The sequence below is a fragment of the Oryctolagus cuniculus genome, chromosome X (assembly GCF_051225735.1).
Source record: "Oryctolagus cuniculus isolate XC-2025 breed Fujian yellow rabbit chromosome X, ASM5122573v1, whole genome shotgun sequence".
NCBI classification, from domain to species: domain Eukaryota; kingdom Metazoa; phylum Chordata; class Mammalia; order Lagomorpha; family Leporidae; genus Oryctolagus; species Oryctolagus cuniculus.
Genome location: NC_142888.1, coordinates 51,145,246 through 51,163,086, shown reverse-complemented (window position 1 = coordinate 51,163,086; position 17,841 = coordinate 51,145,246). Strand labels below are relative to the sequence as shown.

Here is a 17,841-nt window from a genome sequence, read left to right as displayed (position 1 = left end):
TTTGCTAATAAAGAGAGACGAAAAGGACTTAGACCAATGCATTGAAATACCACAGGAGGGAGGGAAATTTGCACAGCCACTAGGGGAAAATAGACATCATGACCTGATAAGGTTGAAGATGCACTTTTCCTTTTTTGCCTTTTTTCTCAGGTTTTTTTTTACCTTTTAACCTTTATTTAAGTTATAAAAGCTTAATGCATTTCATAAATACAAAATTAGATACATAGTGATTCTTCCTCCCCTGCCAACCCTCCTACCTGCACTCTCACCCTTCTTCCTCCTCCCTCTCCTATTCCCATTCTTATTTTTTACTAAGATTTATTTTCTTTTTTTTAAAAAAAGATTTATTTATTTATTTGAAAGTCAGAGTTACACAGAGAGAGGAGAGAGAGAGAGAGAGAGAGAGAGAGGTCTTCCATCTGCTGGTTCACTCCCCAATTGGCCGCAACAGCCGGAGTTGTGCCGGTCCGAAGCCAGGAGCCAGGAGCTTCTTCCGGGTCTCCAACGTGGGTGCAGGGGCCCAAGGACCTGGGCCATATTCTACTGCTTTCCCAGGCCTTAGCAGAGAGCTGGATTGGAAGTGGAGGAGCTGGGTCTCAAAGCAGTGTCCATATGGGATGCCTGGCGCTTCAGGCCAGGGCGTTAATCCACTGCACCACAGCGCCGGCCCCTAAGATTTATTTTCAGTTAACTTTATACACATAAAATCAAACCTATATTAAGTAAAGAGTTCAACAAATATAATGAAAAAATGTTCCTCACCAGTCTAGACAAGGGCTGTTCAAAGTCAGGCATCTCAAAGTGTCAGTTTCACTTCTATAGATTATCTTTTAAGTGTTCCATTAGTTACCACAGATCAGGGAGAATTTATGGTATTTGTCCTTCTAGGACTGGATGATTTTACCAAGTATAATATTTTCCAGGTACATCTATTTCGGTACAAATGACAGGATTTCATTTTGTTGTACCACTGTGTAGTATTCCATAGTGTAAATATCCCATAATTTCTGTATCCAGTCTTCGGTTGATGGACATTTGGTTTGATTCCATATCATAGGTATTGTGAATTGAGCTGCAATAAAATAGGGGTTCAGATAAACTCTTTCACATTTCTCTTGGGTGAATTCCCAGGAGTGGGACGGCTGGATCATATGGTAGATCTATATTCAGATTTCTGAGGTATCTTCATACTGTTTTCTACAGTGGTTGTACCAGTTTACATTCCCACCAACAGTGGATTAGGGTACGTTTTCCCCCACATCCTCACCATAATTTGTTGTTTGTTGATTTCTAACAGGGGTGGGGTGAAACCTCTTTGTGGTTTTGATTTGCATTTCCTTGATGGCTAGTGAATCTGAATATTTTTCATGTGTCTATTGGCCATTTGGATTTCCTCTTTTGAAAAATGCCTGTTTAAATCCTTTGTCCATTTTGTAACTGGGTTGTTTGTTGGTAAGATCGAATGTGGTCAGAACTTCATCGTGCAGCTCCAATACTGGCCCCCAATCCTGCTCAAGAAATTAAGAAAAATCCATCTCCACCCCTGAGGGGGGAAGGGGAATGGGCAGAGGTCAGTAACAAGAAACAGATATAAGGAAATATAGTTTGAAAGAAGTGGAGACAGTGCAATCTCAGGGAAGAGTTAGGGTGAGAAGGGCAAAGGAAACTCCAGATAAATTGGAGAGACACTGTGGACCTACACAGACATATGCATGCAGCTCAGGACCCCAGGAGCCAAAAGCCTCAGCACCAGCTTTGGAGTGAGGTGAGACCAGGCTGCAGAAGCCCAAGCCACTGGCAATAAAGCTGTGGGAAGAGCCTGGCATGAATCAGGCATGGAACCCTATGGGGGACAGTGTATCTCCCTGACTACCTAGAACTAGCATTCTGTTTCTAGCCAAGAGAGGTCGGTTGCCATTTTGGACATACTTTATAGCTGTACCATCTTGTGTCCACACCCCTCAACCAGCCAAGAGGAGATGCCTGAGTCTGGCTGGGAGAATTGACAGGGGGCTGGGTGCTCATGATTGGGGGAGGCTGGTGTACTGGGACTGTGAAAACACTGTGGCTGTGTGGGAGGGCGCAGGGTGTGGCTGGACCTTGGGCAGTCACTGTGGGAGGCTCCACACACCTGGGGCTCCCTGACTCCCTGGTGAGGGTCTCTGCTACAGAACCCAGGCTCACAGCGAAGACTGCATGAATCATTTGAGTGGTTCTTGTGGCAGCACTGATGAAAATTTACCCAATGGGGCTAGCAACCAGGCATTGGTCTCCATGGAGGAGAGGAAGTGAGTGTGAGACTATGCCAACAGAGCTGAACAAACCTTCCCTCTGATAAAAAAAAAGTGGAGATTTACCATGCCCAAATTGGTTTTCACCGTGGACACTCCCTGCACACTGGAGCACTGAACAGAGCTCCTTCACCAAATATAGCACTTACCTCTGGGTATTCACTGAAAGAGCAGACACTACACAAATCTACAGAGGAATAGTCCAAAAATAAAAGCCATCACAGGGGTAAAAACACAAATACCTAAAAATAAATCTAGCAATTCAAGAAACAAGAATAAGGAAGACTGCATGGTGCCCCCAAAAGACCACAACACTTCAATACTAGAATGTGAAGATGAAGACATTGAGGAAATGCCAGAAAAGGCATTAAAAATTGATTGTAGGATTACTTAGAATTAATCAGAGGCCTGGTGCTGTGGCATGGCAGGTAAAGCTGCATCCAGCAGTGCTGGCATCCCATATGTGCACCTGTACAAGTCCCACCTGCTCCACTTCCGATCTAGCTCTCTGCTATGGCCGGGGAAAGCAGAAGATGGCCCAAGTCCTTGGGCCCCTGCACCCACGTGAGAGACCCGGAAAAAGCTCCTGGCTCCTGGCTTTGGATCAGCTCAGCTCCGGCCATTTCAGTCATTTGCAGAGTAAAGCAGCAGATAGAAGATCTCTCTCTCTCTCTCTCTCTCTCTCTCTCTCCCTTTGCCTCTCTGTAACTCTGGTTTTCAAATAAAATAAGTAAATTTAAAAAAAAAGAAGTAATCAGAAGAAAATCCACAAACTAAAGAAATCCATACATAACATGAAAGAAAATTTTTCCCATGAAAATGAGATTTTAAAGAGAAATTAAAATGAAATATTTGAAATGAGGAATTCAATAGATCAAATAAAAATGTGTTGGAAAGCCTTAACTAAAGACTCGGTGAAGCAAAAGAAAGAATATTCGAATTAGAAGACAAAGCTCTTGAAATTTTATGGTAAGAAGAAGAAGAAGGAGAAGGAGAAGGAGAAGGAGAAGGAGAAGGAGAAGGAGAAGGAGAAGAAGAAGAAGAAGAAGAAGAAGAAGAAGAAGAAGAAGAAGAAGAAGAAGAAGAAGGAGAAATAATAATTAGGAAATTAAGATACTGTGTTGGAGATCTATGGGATACTATCAAAGGACTCAACATACAGGTCTTATGAGTTCCTGAAGGTATGAAAAGAGAGAATGGATTAGAAGGGCTTTTTAGTGAAATAATTACAGAAAACTTCCCTAAATTGGAGAAAGAAAGGGACATCCAAGTATAGGAAGCACATAGAACTCCTAACAGACATGACCAGAAAAGATCTTCACCATGATACATTGTAGTCAAACACTCAAAAGTAAAACATAAGGAAAAGATTGTAAAATATGCAGGAGAGCCAGCGCTGCGGCTCACTAGGCTAATCCTCCACCTTGCGGCACCAGCACACCGGGTTCTAGTCCCGGTCGGGGTGCCAGATTCTGTCCCGGTTGCCCCTCTTCCAGGCCAGCTCTCTGCTGTGGCCAGGGAGTGCAGTGGAGGATGGCCCAAGTGCTTGGGCCCTGCACCCCATGGGAGACCAGGAGAAGCACCTGGCTCCTGCCATCGGATCAGCGCGGTGCGCCGGCCGCAGCGCGCCAGCCGTGGCGGCCATTGGAGGGTGAACCAACGGCAAAAGGAAGACCTTTCTCTCTGTCTCTCTCTCTCACTGTCCACTCTGCCTGTCAAAAAAAATGTGCAGGAGAAAAATGCCAGATTACTTTCAGAGGATCTCCAACTAGACTCACAGCTGACATCTGATCAGAAACCCCACAGGCTATGAGACAATGGCAAGATATATTCCAAAATTAAGAGAAAAAAATTGCCAACCCAGAATACTGTACTCTGCAATGCTCTAATTTATGAATGAAGGTGAAATACAGACCTTCCATAACAAACAGAAATTGAAAGAATTTGTCACCACTCATCCAGCCTTACAAAAGATGCTTAAGAATGTGCTACACACAGAAAAAGAAACATGGCCATCACCATGAAAGAAGGTGAAGGCAGAAAATCTCCCAGTAAAATACAAAGGAATTCCAAAGCAAACAATAAGAATATTTGTGGGTAAAAGGCTGGGCCAAGTCGTGATTTATCGATAGTCACCCTGAATGTAAATGGCTTCAACTCTCTAATTAAAATATATAGACTGGCTGAATGGTTTAAAAAATGAGACCTATCTATTTACTGTCTACAAGAAGCACATCTCACCAAAAATATATATCCTGGATGCATGTGCCACACTGTATCCACCCATTCCCTTTCAGATGTGATACAGAGCCTTCACAGATTTCCCCCTTCACTGTCATCCACCAGCAATTTGCAGAATATGTATCCAGGAGGTATGCACAGCATTCAGGGAATGTGTGTTTTCAGTGTGAGATTCTGAACTCAAAGCAGCAATTTGGGGGGGGGGGGAGGCAGGTGCTTGGTCTAGGTGTTAAGACTCTGATTAAAGGGACCAGAATTCTAGCATCACTGTGTGCAATACCAAAATTCCATATGGGCACTGATTACATTCTGCCTACTTCATTTCCTGTCTAGCTTCCTGCTTATAAACCTGGGAAGGCAGCGGAAAATGGCCCACGTACTAGGGATCTTACCCACAGTTGGGAAACCTGCATGGATTTCCAGGCTCCTGGCTTCAGCCTGGCCCAGCCCCGGCCATAGTGAACATTTGGGGAATGAACCAATACATGGAAGTCTATTTATGCTCTCTCTCCCTTTTTCTGCCTTTCAAATAAATTAATAAATCTTTGAAGAAAATAAGTCTCCAATCATGATGCAGTGACCCACACCAGAATACGTGGCTTAGATCCCCAGACCTGACTCCAGACTACAGCTATGCTAAGTTGCACTTTTGCAGGCAGCAGGGTTGGCTGAAAGGTTTGGGTTCCTGCCACCTGCGTGGGAGGGCTTTATTGACTATCCACCTCCCTGGTTCTGACCCCTGATGTAGTGGACTTTTGGGGTGTGAGCCACAGAATGGGAGCTCTACTCACTCACCCACTCTCCCTCTCTATCCCCTCCCTCTCTTTCAAAAAAAGTTAAAATGAAAACTGACTCAGAGAAAGACTGCTTCTTGTCCTCCAGCATCTAATACTGGCAAGAACAATGACCTTGGCTAACTCTCTAAACCTCCCTGTACCTGATCCTCACCCTGTTAGAAGGCACAGATAGAAGGTATTTTCGCCACGGACTTATGGTATATACATACAGCTGTAAAAAAAAATGAAATCCTGTGTTTTGCAGCAAGATGGTTGCAACTGGAAACCATTATGTTTAGTGAACTAAGCCAGTCCCCAAAAGACAGATATCATATGTGTTCCCTGATCAGAGGTAAGGAATAGAGTACCTGAAATATAATGAAGTGAAATAGACATTTTGGTAATCAATGATGATTTATGGCACTTGTCTCTTTCATTCAGAAACAGTATTTTGCTTTCTTTTGTTTTCTCCTCGTACTATTTCTTGAACTCTTTTACTTAGGGTAGCATTAAGTATAAGAGCATTAAGTGTACTAAAAAAAGATCTTTGTAAAAATTAAGAGTGGAAATATGTGGGGGAGGAAGGGTTAGAGTGTGGGTAGGAGGGAGGATGGGGGGAAGTGCCACAATGTTCCTACAATGGTATGAAGGAAATAAATAACACTTGTATAACTTAAATAAAATATATATTAAAAATAATAATAATTTGTTTAAAGTTAGTGGGAAATGGAATTAAAATATTTATTTTGCTGTCAAAGCATTTTAAATTCATGCCTAGTTTTTCATAATCTACATTTTCCATGAATGTTCTTAAGACTGTATGTCCTTGAGTGGCAGCGCAGGAGGGAGTGCCAACAGTGAGAGGTGGGCTGGGCGTCACGAGAGACCACGAGGCAAGCCTCGCGTGGTTTGAGGAGGTTCCCTTCGACCCTTGCGGTAACGGCCGGGTCCAGGCGTCGTCCTCCTGACGCGCCCCTTCCCACCGCGAGGATTGTGCCCAGTCCACCGTCTCCCCTCAGCCCTGTCCGCCCGGACGTGCGCCATGAGCTCCCACAGTGGGGCGTCAGGCTTTAGCGATGGTAGCGGCCCAGAGCGCGAGGAGCAGACCGCCGCAGGTGGTGGCGGAGCCTCGCGGGCAGCAGCAGCAGGCTTGGTTTGGGGGCCAGCGGGCAGCGGCGAGGGCCAGCCCCGGTGCGAGGGCGGAGGGGACGGCGGGCCCTCCAGCGTGCAGGCCCCCAAGTGGCAGCTGGCGTCGGATCGCGGGGCCGAGGTCCAGCCGCAAATGGCCCAGGCGGGGGCGGGCGTGCTCTGGGGTGCTGAGGGCCCGCCTGGCACCCCCGTCCTGGAGGGCGAGGGCACGGGGGCTCCCGCGTCCCAGGTCGCTGAGGGCTGTGCGGGCCCCGAGCGGCCACTGAGCGGCCCGGGGGACGGGGCCCGGCGCCGACTGCCGAGCGCTGAGGCGGCCGCCATCTTGGCTCGCGTCGAGGCCGGCGGTGGCGGCAGAGGCGTGCTGGGGGCGAGCTGTGAGGAATTCCTGCAGGCTTGTGCGGCCCCTCTGCAAGTGAGTGCCCGCAGGGAAGGCCGGGCCGAGGCCCGCAGCGAGATGGGAGGCGGCAGCCCTCGGGGGCAGCGCGCCTACGGGGAAGGCCCCGAGGGGCTGTCTTCCGGCTCAGAGGCCTCCTCCGAGCTGGAGGACGTGCAGCCCAGGAGGGGGAGCATTCGGCTGAAAGCAGGGGGCCAGGCCAAGGGCAGCAGCTCCGAGGTTCTGGCAGAGAGCCCCAGGCACGCGACTCCCCACAGCAGGGAGCAGTTCGCCCCCACGCCAGGCCCTCCCCGCACCTCTGCGCGGGGTCCCACTTGCCACCCAGAAAGGCCGGCGGCGGGGGAGCTGGGGCCCTCTGCCTCTAAGAAAATGCAGGGCGAGGTGTCCGGGAAGGCAGGGGCCAGGCCAAGGCACCCAGGAGCGGCTGCAGCTGCTGCCAGGGCAGGGGGCTGCTCTCAGGCCACTCCCCGGAGGAAGGTGACCCAGGAGAACCCCCCAGGGGTTGCCCCCGAAGTTGGCCCGGGCGCAGCCTTTGCTCCCTGGCTCCAGAGGCAAGCCACAGCTCCCCGGGAAGCGGCCGGCTTGCTCCCATTCTGCACTTCACTGCTTGGCAAGCCCAGCACAGCGTTCCCTTGGGGACGCAAGCCGTCGAAGCAGGGTGGCGCTGGGAAGAAAGCTCAGGCCAGGAGGAAGTCCCAGGCTGTGGAGACTCGAGAGAGTGGCGCGAAGAGAGATCCAGTCCCCGGTGCGCACGTGAGTAAGCACCGCATGCCTTCTGCTCTCCATCCCGGTCCACGTGCGCGCTGAGATTCCTCCCCTGGCACGCACCCGTCGTCTCGGGCTCCCCGTCCCTTCCCGGAGGCAGGCTGTTCGAGCCCTCGGTCATCCGCTGTGGAATTGAGGTCCTCAGGGCAGGGACAGATGTTGAGAGGGCACCTGCTAGGTAGCAGCACTGTTCTGCACGTCTGCGTGGTCCTGCTTCCTGTGCAGAGGGGAGCTGGGGCGGACGGCAGGGCTGCGGCTGATGTGGAACACGGCGGGGGACCCGCAGCATTGGGCTGCCAGCCTCAGGGTTGACTTTCCGCAGCCTCCAGTTCCTGCCTGCCAGCTGCATCCCAAGGCCGCATGGCAGGAGGTGTGGGCTTCTCCTCACCTCCATCATCTCCCTGCCTCAGAGATGCCCCCTGGCCTGAGGTTCCCGGATGGAGAAAGAGCCTCCAGGTCCACTGCCTTCTCCTGACCTCACCTCACCATGGCCCCTACGTGCCCGCCGCACACTCCCACAGACGCCTAGCGCCCCTAGACACACACTGCACACTCTCACTGACGCCTAGCGCCCCTACACACACACCGCACACTCCCACTGACGCCTGGCGCCCCTACACACACACTGCACTCTCACTGACGCCTAGCGCCCCTACACACACACCGCACACTCTCACTGACGCCTGGCGCCCCTACACACACACCGCACACTGTCTCTGAAGCCTGGCGGCCCTGCGCATACACCGCACACTCCCACTGACGGCTAGCGCCCCTGCGCACACACCGCACACTGTCACTGACGCCTAGTGCCCCTACACACACACCGCACACTCTCACTGACGCCTAGCGCCCCTACACACACACCGCACACTCTCACTGACACCTGGCGCCCCTACACACACACCGCACACTGTCTCTGACGCCTGGCGCCCCTGCGCAAACACCGCACACTCCCACTGACGGCTAGCGCCCCTGTGCACACACCGCACACTGTCACTGACGCCTGGCGCCCCTACACACACACCACACACTGTCACTGACGCCTGGCGCCCCTACACACACACCGCACACTGTCACTGAAGCCTGGTGCCCTTGCGCACACACCACACACTGTCTCTGATGCCTAGCCCAGCTTTAAGAAATTTTGGTTTTAGTTTCTGTCAAGCAGGCCCCCGACGTCTTACCAGCATCGTGGAGAATTCAGCAGTGGGGTCCCTACCCCCCAAGAAGTACGCGCTCTGAGGAACCTGCAGTCCCTGTTGCAGAGCTCGGGAGCTGTCCCACCTAGAGGCCGTGCACGCTCCGGTACTTTCAGTAGGGTTCATTCGGGGAACTAGGAGGGATAGAGGAGGGAAGCCCCCGGCCCTGTCACCTCTGGGGTCTCAGCCTTGCTCCACGGCTTCCCTGCCTATGCAGTCAGCTGTCCACAGGAAACGGGGGTCATCAGGGATGCCCCGAAGCCACAGCCTCCTCTGAGTGGAGTGTACGTGGTGGGGGTGGTTTGTTGCTGGGCCCCAAGCTCCAAAACCAGAAGTAGGTGGACAGTTTAACAGAGCTGTTCCTGCGAAGTCCTGCATAGCTCATGGCCCCTCTCGGGAGCTGGCTGGGCCTGTGGCTCTGCTCTGTGCTCCAGAGCCACAGTCCTAGGGAGCCACAGTGGCACACGGGCTGACACGGTGGGGCAGGGAGGGCTGGCACAGAGAAGTGGTCGAGGCCCTGGGCAGAGCACGGGCAACTTGTTGTCAGCAGAGGGCGAGGCTGCCTCACATTAGACGGCTCCAGGCCCTTTCTACCTCACTCCCGGGCTGGGAGCTGGATTGTGCTTTCTGTTTCAGGAGACCAGGAGCCACCTGTCCGTCCTCGGAGACCAGCAGTGCAGCAGTTACCACCTGGAATCGAGGGCTGTCCTCGGGTAATGCTGTCTCCGGCTGCTAGAAATGAGGGTCCAAATTCCCTGGTGGGATCTGTGTCCTGGTCCAGCTCACCCTTGTGCCCCTGCTCACCGTCGCACACACCATGGATAGTGGGCGCTCCTTTCATTTCGCATTTCAAGGCAGCCTGCCCACCGGGGTGTGGGAGGTGCCAGACGTCAGGGCCAGCGAGGCGGATGGGGAAGGGGGAGGCCGTAATATTCTCTCTCTCTCTCTCTCTCTCTCTCTCTCTCTCTCTCGTTCATTGGTTCAGTGTGTTGTGCTACAGAAGGAGGTAGAAGACCTTAAAGAAGAACTAGGTATGACAAAGCCCAGGCTGGGGATGGGACTGGGGCAGACCAAGTAGTCGTTTTGTGAGCAAGCAGTCACTTTGCAGGTGCCAGAGCATGGGGTGGAGGTGGGTTGCGGGTGCGGGCAGTAACACTGGGACCCTCATTCCAGAGGAGAGCAGAACCAAGCAGGCCTCCTGGAGCTCTGTGTGTTTTTGTAGCCAGGGGTTGCACAGGGGGAAGTGCACTTCCGAGCTGAATTTTGCCAAAGAGACCCAGAGATCTCCTTCCTCGAGATGTTTAGAGCTACTGCATGGGTTTGGCCTGGTGGTGGTGCTTGTTGTGACTTGTGAGGGTTCTGCTGTTGGTTGGTTGGTTGCTGTTTAACATGTTCTGAATGGTTCTGATACGACCCGACGATTGAGAACCACTGGTCCGTTTTGGTCCTGTTTAGAAGAAGTTTCCACAGGTAATTCAGGCGATGGTGGGTGGTGTGTCCCAGGCTGTTTGGGGGGGGGGCTGGAAGGGTTGCACGGGGGCAGGGCTAGGTGATCGCTTCCCCCCTCCCCGGGAGCACAGAACCAGGTTTCCGTAGGGCTGACTGCAGTGCCTTGTGTCTCTGTTCCAGCCATCTTGATGTACATCACTAAGAAGTTCGGGGGGATGTGAAGTGAGTGTTCCCCTGCCATGCCACTTGCCACCATCCTGGCTGTTTAGGAGGGAGGCGGGCAGGCCCTGGCCTGGGTTCGACCTTGCTCTGGCTCTGCTCTACTCCACAGGGGGAACCCGGAATCCTCCACCAGACACAGAGCCGCTTCCCTCCAGATACACGTCAATAGGACCTTCCTCTCTGCGTCTGCTTTTGCCCCTTCCCCTGTTCACCCCAGTTCCAAGTTAAATTACCTCTCGTGTTCTGTGCTCTGCCCTCTCTGGCGCATTGGGAGCTGCACCATGTCCGAGCGTTTTACATGCAGTTCCCCTGTTCTGTTTGCACCACAATAAACTTGTGTTTTAATTGCATTTTCTGCCAACATTGCGTGGAATTCCTGTGTTGGCCTCATCTGCCCCGGGGCCCGGGGCAGTTCAGATACAGTCCCATATCTGGACTTGTCGCCCTCTGGTGGCAGTGTGCTCAGGGAACGCTCATGCAGACCCTGCAGGTCAGCCTGGTTTCCTTGGCAGGCCTCAGCTTCGAAAGTCAGTCAGCAGACGCTTGTGGTTCTCCTTGCCCAGTTTCAGTGGAAGGGTGGAGGCAGGAGTCGCATCCCAGAGAGTGCTGGAGCAAAGGGCAGGCTCACCTCTGGATTAGCGATGGGGAAGTGAGTCTGTGGTTCCTTGCGGGTGAAGTGAAGACCCGCTGACGACGAGAGCGTCCCCATCCTTCACATCCTAGCCGCCCAGCCGCTTCTCTGCTGATGAGCTCCATGTCCCCGCTGGAGAACGGCCGGTTTGTTTCTAGGGCCAGTGGCAGCCTCGGATTGGAACGTCCTGCATGCTCCTCATCAAAGGGGAAAACTCGAAACAGAGACTACCACTTTAGGGCGCGTCAAGGCAAAGTCGCCAGAAGAGAGGAACATTGAGATACTGAATAAATGCCAGCTCTAGCAATCAGAATGCTCGCCCTGCCCTGGGTTGCTTCTGTCTGTGAATAGTCCCTGTATGTGGGTGGGGGAGGAAGAGGTAGTGAACTAAACTCTCTACCCATAGGTAGTACTCTAATACAAGTATATCATTAGGGGCCATTGCTGTGGTGTAGTGGGCAAAGAAACCGCCTGCAGTGCCGGCATCCCACATGGGAGCCAGTCTGAGTCCCAGCTGCTCCAATTCCCGTCCAGCTCCCTGCTATGGCCTGGGAAAGCAGTGGAGATGGCCCAACTTCTTGGGCCCCTGCACCCCCATGGGAGACCCAGAAGAGTTTCCTGGCTCCTGGCTTCAGATATGCGCAGCTACATCCATTGCAGCCATCTGGGGAGTGAACTAGCAGATGGAAGACCCATCTCTCTGCCTCTCTGTCTTTGTTCTCTCTCTCTCTCTGCCTCTGCCTCTCTGTGACTCTGCCTTTCAAATAAAATAAATAAATCTTTTAAAAAAAAACAAGTATATGATAAATACATGATTTGCATGAGATCCAAGTCCCATGGGTCAAAGTTTAATCATTAATTCAATTGGAGGTCCAGATACTGAATTATGTACTAAAGTATTTGTCTAACAAAAAGACAAAAGGACACTGCTTGGCTTCTTGGCCTCCATAACATTGAGCTTCTAACTTCACTATAACATGAGCCAAAATGCACTACTTGATAGGAAATCACAAATTTAATTCTGGGACTCAAATTATCATTATACCTGGGAATTCCACTGATATTAGAATCTGCTCCTAGGGTCTGGTGCTCTGGCGTAGCAGGTAAAGCCACCGCCTGCAGTGCTGCCATCATATACGGGCACCGATACGAGTCCCAGGTGCTCCACTTCCAGTCTAGCTCTCTACTATGGACTGGGGAAGTAGTGGAAGATGACCCAAGTTCTTCGGCCCCTGCACCCGCATAGAAGACCTGGAAGACGCTCCTGGCTTCAGATCAGCACAGCTCTGACCGCTGCAGCCATCTAGGGAGTGAACCAGCAGATAAAACACCTCTCCCTCTCTCTCCCTTTGCCTTTCTGTAACTCTGCCTTTCAAATAAATACAGAATGCTTAACAAAAAACTCCCTCTAGTCAGTAGAAGGGATATACATATATATATATATATATATTCTCTCAATATATAAAATATTGAGAAAATGATTATGCCTCACTTCTGCCCTTTCCTTCCTGTATTTCCCATAGTCACATATCCATTGCTGTGAGGTAGTCTATGCTGGACACAGATGTTCTGATACAGTGGACAACTGATTAACATTAACTAAGTAACAGGCAAGTTTTTTCACATATAAATTGGCTGGATTGGATTGGACCCCATTAGTCCTCAGGTAAATTAAGTTAAGCAGCATACATTGCAAGTTAAAACAGGCCTTGGAGGTGTTCAACCTATTGTATCAAACTTAATTAGCAGGTGGGTGGTTATCCCTACTGCTGCTGCTGTTCTCAGATCAGGGAAGAGTCAGGGGCGTGTTGTGATGGAGTGCTACAGCATCACCCTGTGGACCCATCCGTACCTAATGTTATTACCGATTCTCTGCTCTCAACAACTGGTGAATGTCTTGCTCTTGCACACTGGCCGACCTGTTCTGCTCGGTGCCTATTTCAACAGCCTTTCTGCTGCACATTGGCTCCAGCTCAGAAGGAACAGGGTACACCATTCCATGCTACCCGTGGAACACCCCCACAGCTTCGTCCTCACATGCCTGCACTCTCGGAAGACAAGGACTCAATGACATCCACCTCCTCCAGGAATACTGGGTGACCTGCCTTGTTACCTTCAGATGTGCAGGGCATATGTTTCACTTAGAATACACGGACTGTGCTCATGAAAGTCCCATTCTATAGAACTTTCATGTTGCTGCTAGGCCTAAACAGTCATTTTATGTTCTTATAAACATTTATTTATTTATTTGAAAGGCAGAGTTGGAAAGAGAGAGAGAGAGAGAGAGATCTTCCATCTGCTGGTCACTCCCTAAATGGCCGTAACTGTGAGAGCTGGGCCAATCTGAAGAGAGGAGCCAGGAGGTTCTTCTGGGTCTCCCATGTGGATGACAGGGTCCTAAGTAGTTGGGCCATCTTCCGCTGCCTTCCCAGGCACATTAGCAGGGCGCTGCATGAGAAGTGGAGTAGCCGGCGGTGGTGGGGATGGGGGGAGAGCTGGAGCTGTGACGTGGCAGGTAAAGCTGCTACCTGCAGTGCTGGTATCCTATATGGGCACTACTTCAAGTCCCGGCCACTCCACTTCCAATCCAGCTCTCTGCTATGGCCTGAGAAAGCAGTGGAAGATGGCCCAAGTCCTTGGGCCCCTGCACCCACATGGGAGACCAGGAAGAAGCTCCTGGCTCCTGGCTTTAGAAATGCACAGCTCTGGGGATTAAACCAATGGATGGAAGATATCTCTCTCTCCCTCTCCCTCTCCCTCTCCCTCTCTCTGCCTCTCTCTGCTTCTGCCTCTCTATAACTCTGACTTTCAAATAAATAAATAAATCTTTATAAAAAACAGGTGATGTCTGTACCTACAGGAACTAGAAAAAACAGGTACAGATCAAATCCAAAACTAATTGAAGATCAAAAATAGTAAAGCTCAATGCACAAATCATAGAGACACAAAACACTAATGGGAAATCAATGAAATGTAGAGATGGTATTTTGACAAGATATAAAATTGTAAAACCCATAACAGGATTACCTAAGAAAAACACAGTTTGAAATACATAAACTCAGAGATGAAAACAGACATCAAACTGCCAAAGTACTGACAAGGATTATAAAGTTACTAAGAGGGGCCGGCGCTGTGGCACAGTGGGTTAACGCCCTGGCCTGAAGTGCCGGCATCCCTTACGGGCACTGATTCTAGCCCCAGCTGCTCCACTTCCGATCCAGCTCTCTGCTATGGCCTGGGAAAGCAATAGAAGATGGCCCAAGTCCTTGGGCCCCTGCACCCACATGGGAGACCCAGAAGAAGTTCCTGGCTCCTGGCTTCGGATCTGCGCAGTTCTGGCCATTGTAGCCAACTGGGGAGTGAACCAGCAGATGGAAGACCTTTCTCTCTCTCTCTCTCTCTCTCTCTCTCTCTCTCTCTGCCTCTCCTCTCTCTGTGTAACTCTCTCAAGTAAAAAATAAAAATAAATCTTTTTTAAAAAAAAGTTACTAAGAGCTGGGGCTGGCACTGTGGCATAGTGGGTAAAACCACCATCTGCAGTGCGGCATTCCATATGGGCACTGCTGGTTCAAGTCCCAGCTGCTCCACTTCCCCGGCTGCTCCACTTCACTGATCCAGCTCTCTGCTAAGGCCTGGAAAAGCAGTAGAAGATGATCCAAGTCGTTGGGCCACTGCACCCACGTGGAAGACCCGGAAGAAGCTCCTGGCTCCTAGCTTCGGATTGGCGTAGCTCAGGCTGTTGCGGCCAACTAGGGAGTAAACCAGCAGATGGAAGATCTCTCTATCTCTCTCTCTCTTCTCTCTCTCTCTTTCTCTCTCTGCCTCTCATTCTCTCTGTGTAATTCTGACTTTCAAATAAATAAATAATATTTATAAAAAAGTTACTAAGAGCTATTATATGGCAACAATATCATAACTTGGAAGAAATGGGCAAATTCCTGAAGATGTATTTTGAACCAAGGTGAACCATGGAAGATTCCAAGATGGTGGAATAAGGAAGGGTGTACTGTTCTAACATAGGAGTAAATAGAGGCAGGCGCTGTGGTGCAATGGGTTAAGGCCCTGGCCTGAAGTGCCAGCATCCCATATGGGTGCCGGTTCTAGTCCCAGCTGCTCCTCTTCCCATACAGCTTGGGCCCCTGCACCCATGTGGGAGCCCCGGAAGAAGTTCCTGGCTCCTGACTTCAAATCAGTGCAGCTCCGGCCATTGTGGCCAATTGGGGAGTGAACCAGTGGATGGAAGACCTCTCCTTCTCTCTGTAACTCTGCCTTTCAAATAAATAAAATAAATCTTAAATAATAATAATAATAAATTGGAGTAATTAGTAAGAAAAAAAATGGAGGAAGTACATTCTTAGGGGAGAGTTAATGAGAAAACCATAGTGGGAATTCTATGGGCCGGCACCACAGCTCACTAGACTAATCCTCCACCTGCGGCGCTGGTACACCAGGTTCTAGTCCCAGTTGGGGCGCCGAATTCTGTCCCTGTTGCTCCTCTTCCAATCCAGCTCTCTGCTGTGGCCCGAGAGTGCAGTGTAGGATGGCCCAGGTCCTTGGGCCTTGCAATCACATGGGAGACCAGGAGGAAGTACCTGGCTCCTGGGTTCGGATTGGCGTGGCACGCCTGCCACAGCACGCCAGCCATAGCAGTCACTTGGGGGTGAACCAATGGAAAAAGGAAGACCTTTCTCTCTCTCACTGTCTAACTCTGCCTGTCAAAAAAAAAAAAAAAAAAAAGAAATTCTATGGAAGGAGAAGGAATTCCATGGATTGGTGTGGAAGGTGCAGATGCACAGCACAATCATACCAGAAGTGGAGAGCCAGGAAATCTCAGAAAGTGAGATGAGACAAGACTGAAGCAGCTTGTTCCACTGGTGACATAGCTAGAGAGAGAGCCTGGCTTGAGTCTGGCCTGGAGCTCTAAGGGGGATGGAGTACCCACTGACCCAGTGGGGGAAAAGGGCACGTTTCTCTCATCCCATCCCCCCAGCAACTGGTTGAGGGTGGGCACCATTTTGGATGCATAAGCAGCAGCTGCAGAAGCTCTTGTGTGCGCTCAGCAACTGGCTGGGATAAGACACCATCCAGTCGGCAGTACTGCAGGCACCAGCTTGGGTGTGCACATCTGGAATCTGGTGGGGAGAAGGCAACATTTGGCTGGAGGTGCTTGTGCACACTTGTGATCCAGAGATTCAAGCAAAGGGAGCAATCCGCATTCTCCACTGATTTGGGTCTGGCTGGGAGGATTGACAGGATAGCCATGTAGCACTGTGACCTGCCCCAGTCTCTCAACATATCACATCATCCAGGGCTCAAAGCACCTAGGCAGAGCACCCACAGGCAACTGGTTCTGGGAATGTCACAGCCTCTTCATGGGTGGGACAGGCTAGTGAAGTAGAGTGGATCTTCTGCACCCCGTGACTGTGGGAGCATTGTGTGTTAAGACTGTGGGAACTCTTTGCATGAGAGTGGTCAGGATGTAGCTGGGTCTCTGGATAATGACTATGTGTGGCTTCTCAGGACAGAGCTCCCTGATTGCCTGGGGTGGTCATTGTAGCAGGATCCATGCTGACTCAGAGGACTTCTCAGATGCTTTGTGCAGTTCATGCAGAAGCACAGATGAGTGTTGCACCCACTGAGGGCTAACACCCAGGGAATTGATCACCTTGTAAGAGAGGAGGTGAGGGTGTGATTGTGCCAACGGAGGTGATCAGAAACCCCCTCTCTCTTAAAGAGTGGAGATCTACAACACCCATCTTGGGTATTACCCTGGATACTCGCCACACCCTGGAGCACTTACCAGAGCTCCCTGGCCACACCCAGTACACACCTCTTGGTATTCACTGAAATTGAAGACACTCCACTAAACCACAGAGGAATAGTTCAAAGATAAAATCCATCAGAAGAAAAAAAACAATATCTCCACAAATGCCTAGAAATAAACACAGACATTGAAGAAAAAAGAATAAGGAAGACAACATGACCCCCTCCAAAGGAATACAAAACACTTAAACATTAGAATGTGAAGAGGTTGGCACTGTAGCATAGCGGGTGAAGCCACCACCTGCAGTGCCAGCATCCCATATGGGCACTGGTTCAAAACCCGGCTGCTCCACTTCTGATCTAGCTCTCTGCTATGGCCTGGGAAAGCAGTAGAAGATGGCCCAAGTCCTCGGGCCCTCCACCCACATGGGAAGACCCAGAGGATGCAGCTGTGTTTTCAAGATGGCAGAACAGGAAGAGAGCATACTTCTTTAGGCTAGCAGAAGATAGTATTTTTTTTAAAGTGGAGGGAGTGCATTCTCAGGGGAGAGTTAGAAAATTGCAATGGAAGTTCTCTGGAAGGAAAAGGTCCCATGAATATACATGGTGGGCACAGAAGCACAGCATGAGCATGAGCACAACACAGGCCTCCAGCAGCCGAGAGCCTGGGAGAACACCAGCTTTGAAGAGTGAGATGAGATCAGACTGCAGCAGCCCATGCCATTGGTTATATAGCTGGGAGGAGAACATGGCATGAGTCTGGCCTGGAGCCATGTGAGGGAAAAGATACCTGCTAGTGGAGCAGAAAAAAAGGGGCATGTTTCTCTATCCCCAACCCCCTCACAACAGCATCTGGGAATCAACTGAGAGAGGACATACACCAATTTGGACATACATAACAGCTGTGCCAGCTTTTGTGTGTACACTCAGCAACTGACCGAGATGAGACAGACACCAAGTA

At 50.7% G+C, this 17,841-nt stretch overlaps 1 protein-coding gene across 2 annotated transcripts; it reads left to right on the top strand.

Annotated features, from left to right (window-relative positions):
• Positions 1–6,193: 6,193 nt before the first annotated feature.
• On the top strand, positions 6,194–10,847 carry LOC103351867 (uncharacterized protein CXorf49C). Of its 2 annotated transcripts, XM_051827203.3 has the most exons (8): positions 6,194–6,869; positions 7,401–7,604; positions 8,771–8,921; positions 9,452–9,528; positions 9,801–9,846; positions 10,271–10,285; positions 10,445–10,486; positions 10,596–10,847. In XM_051827203.3, exons 1-7 carry the CDS (start codon positions 6,351–6,353, stop codon positions 10,483–10,485), a joined length of 1,053 nt encoding a protein of 350 aa, XP_051683163.1. In that variant the 5' UTR covers positions 6,194–6,350; the 3' UTR covers position 10,486; positions 10,596–10,847. The 2 variants fall into 2 exon arrangements, with proteins under 2 accessions (XP_051683163.1, XP_008271005.1); XM_008272783.4 differs by having other exon boundaries at positions 6,194–7,604.
• Positions 10,848–17,841: the final 6,994 nt, after the last annotated feature.

Coding starts and splice junctions, on each gene's coding strand:
- LOC103351867 (XM_008272783.4), top strand. CDS start 6,351: ATGAGCTCCCACAGTGGGGCGTCAGGCTTTAGCGATGGTAGCGGCCCA. Junction 7,605..8,770: donor ATCCAGTCCCCGGTGCGCAC/GTGAGTAAGCAC, acceptor TTTTGGTTTTAG/TTTCTGTCAAGCAGGCCCCC. Junction 9,529..9,800: donor GAATCGAGGGCTGTCCTCGG/GTAATGCTGTCT, acceptor TCATTGGTTCAG/TGTGTTGTGCTACAGAAGGA.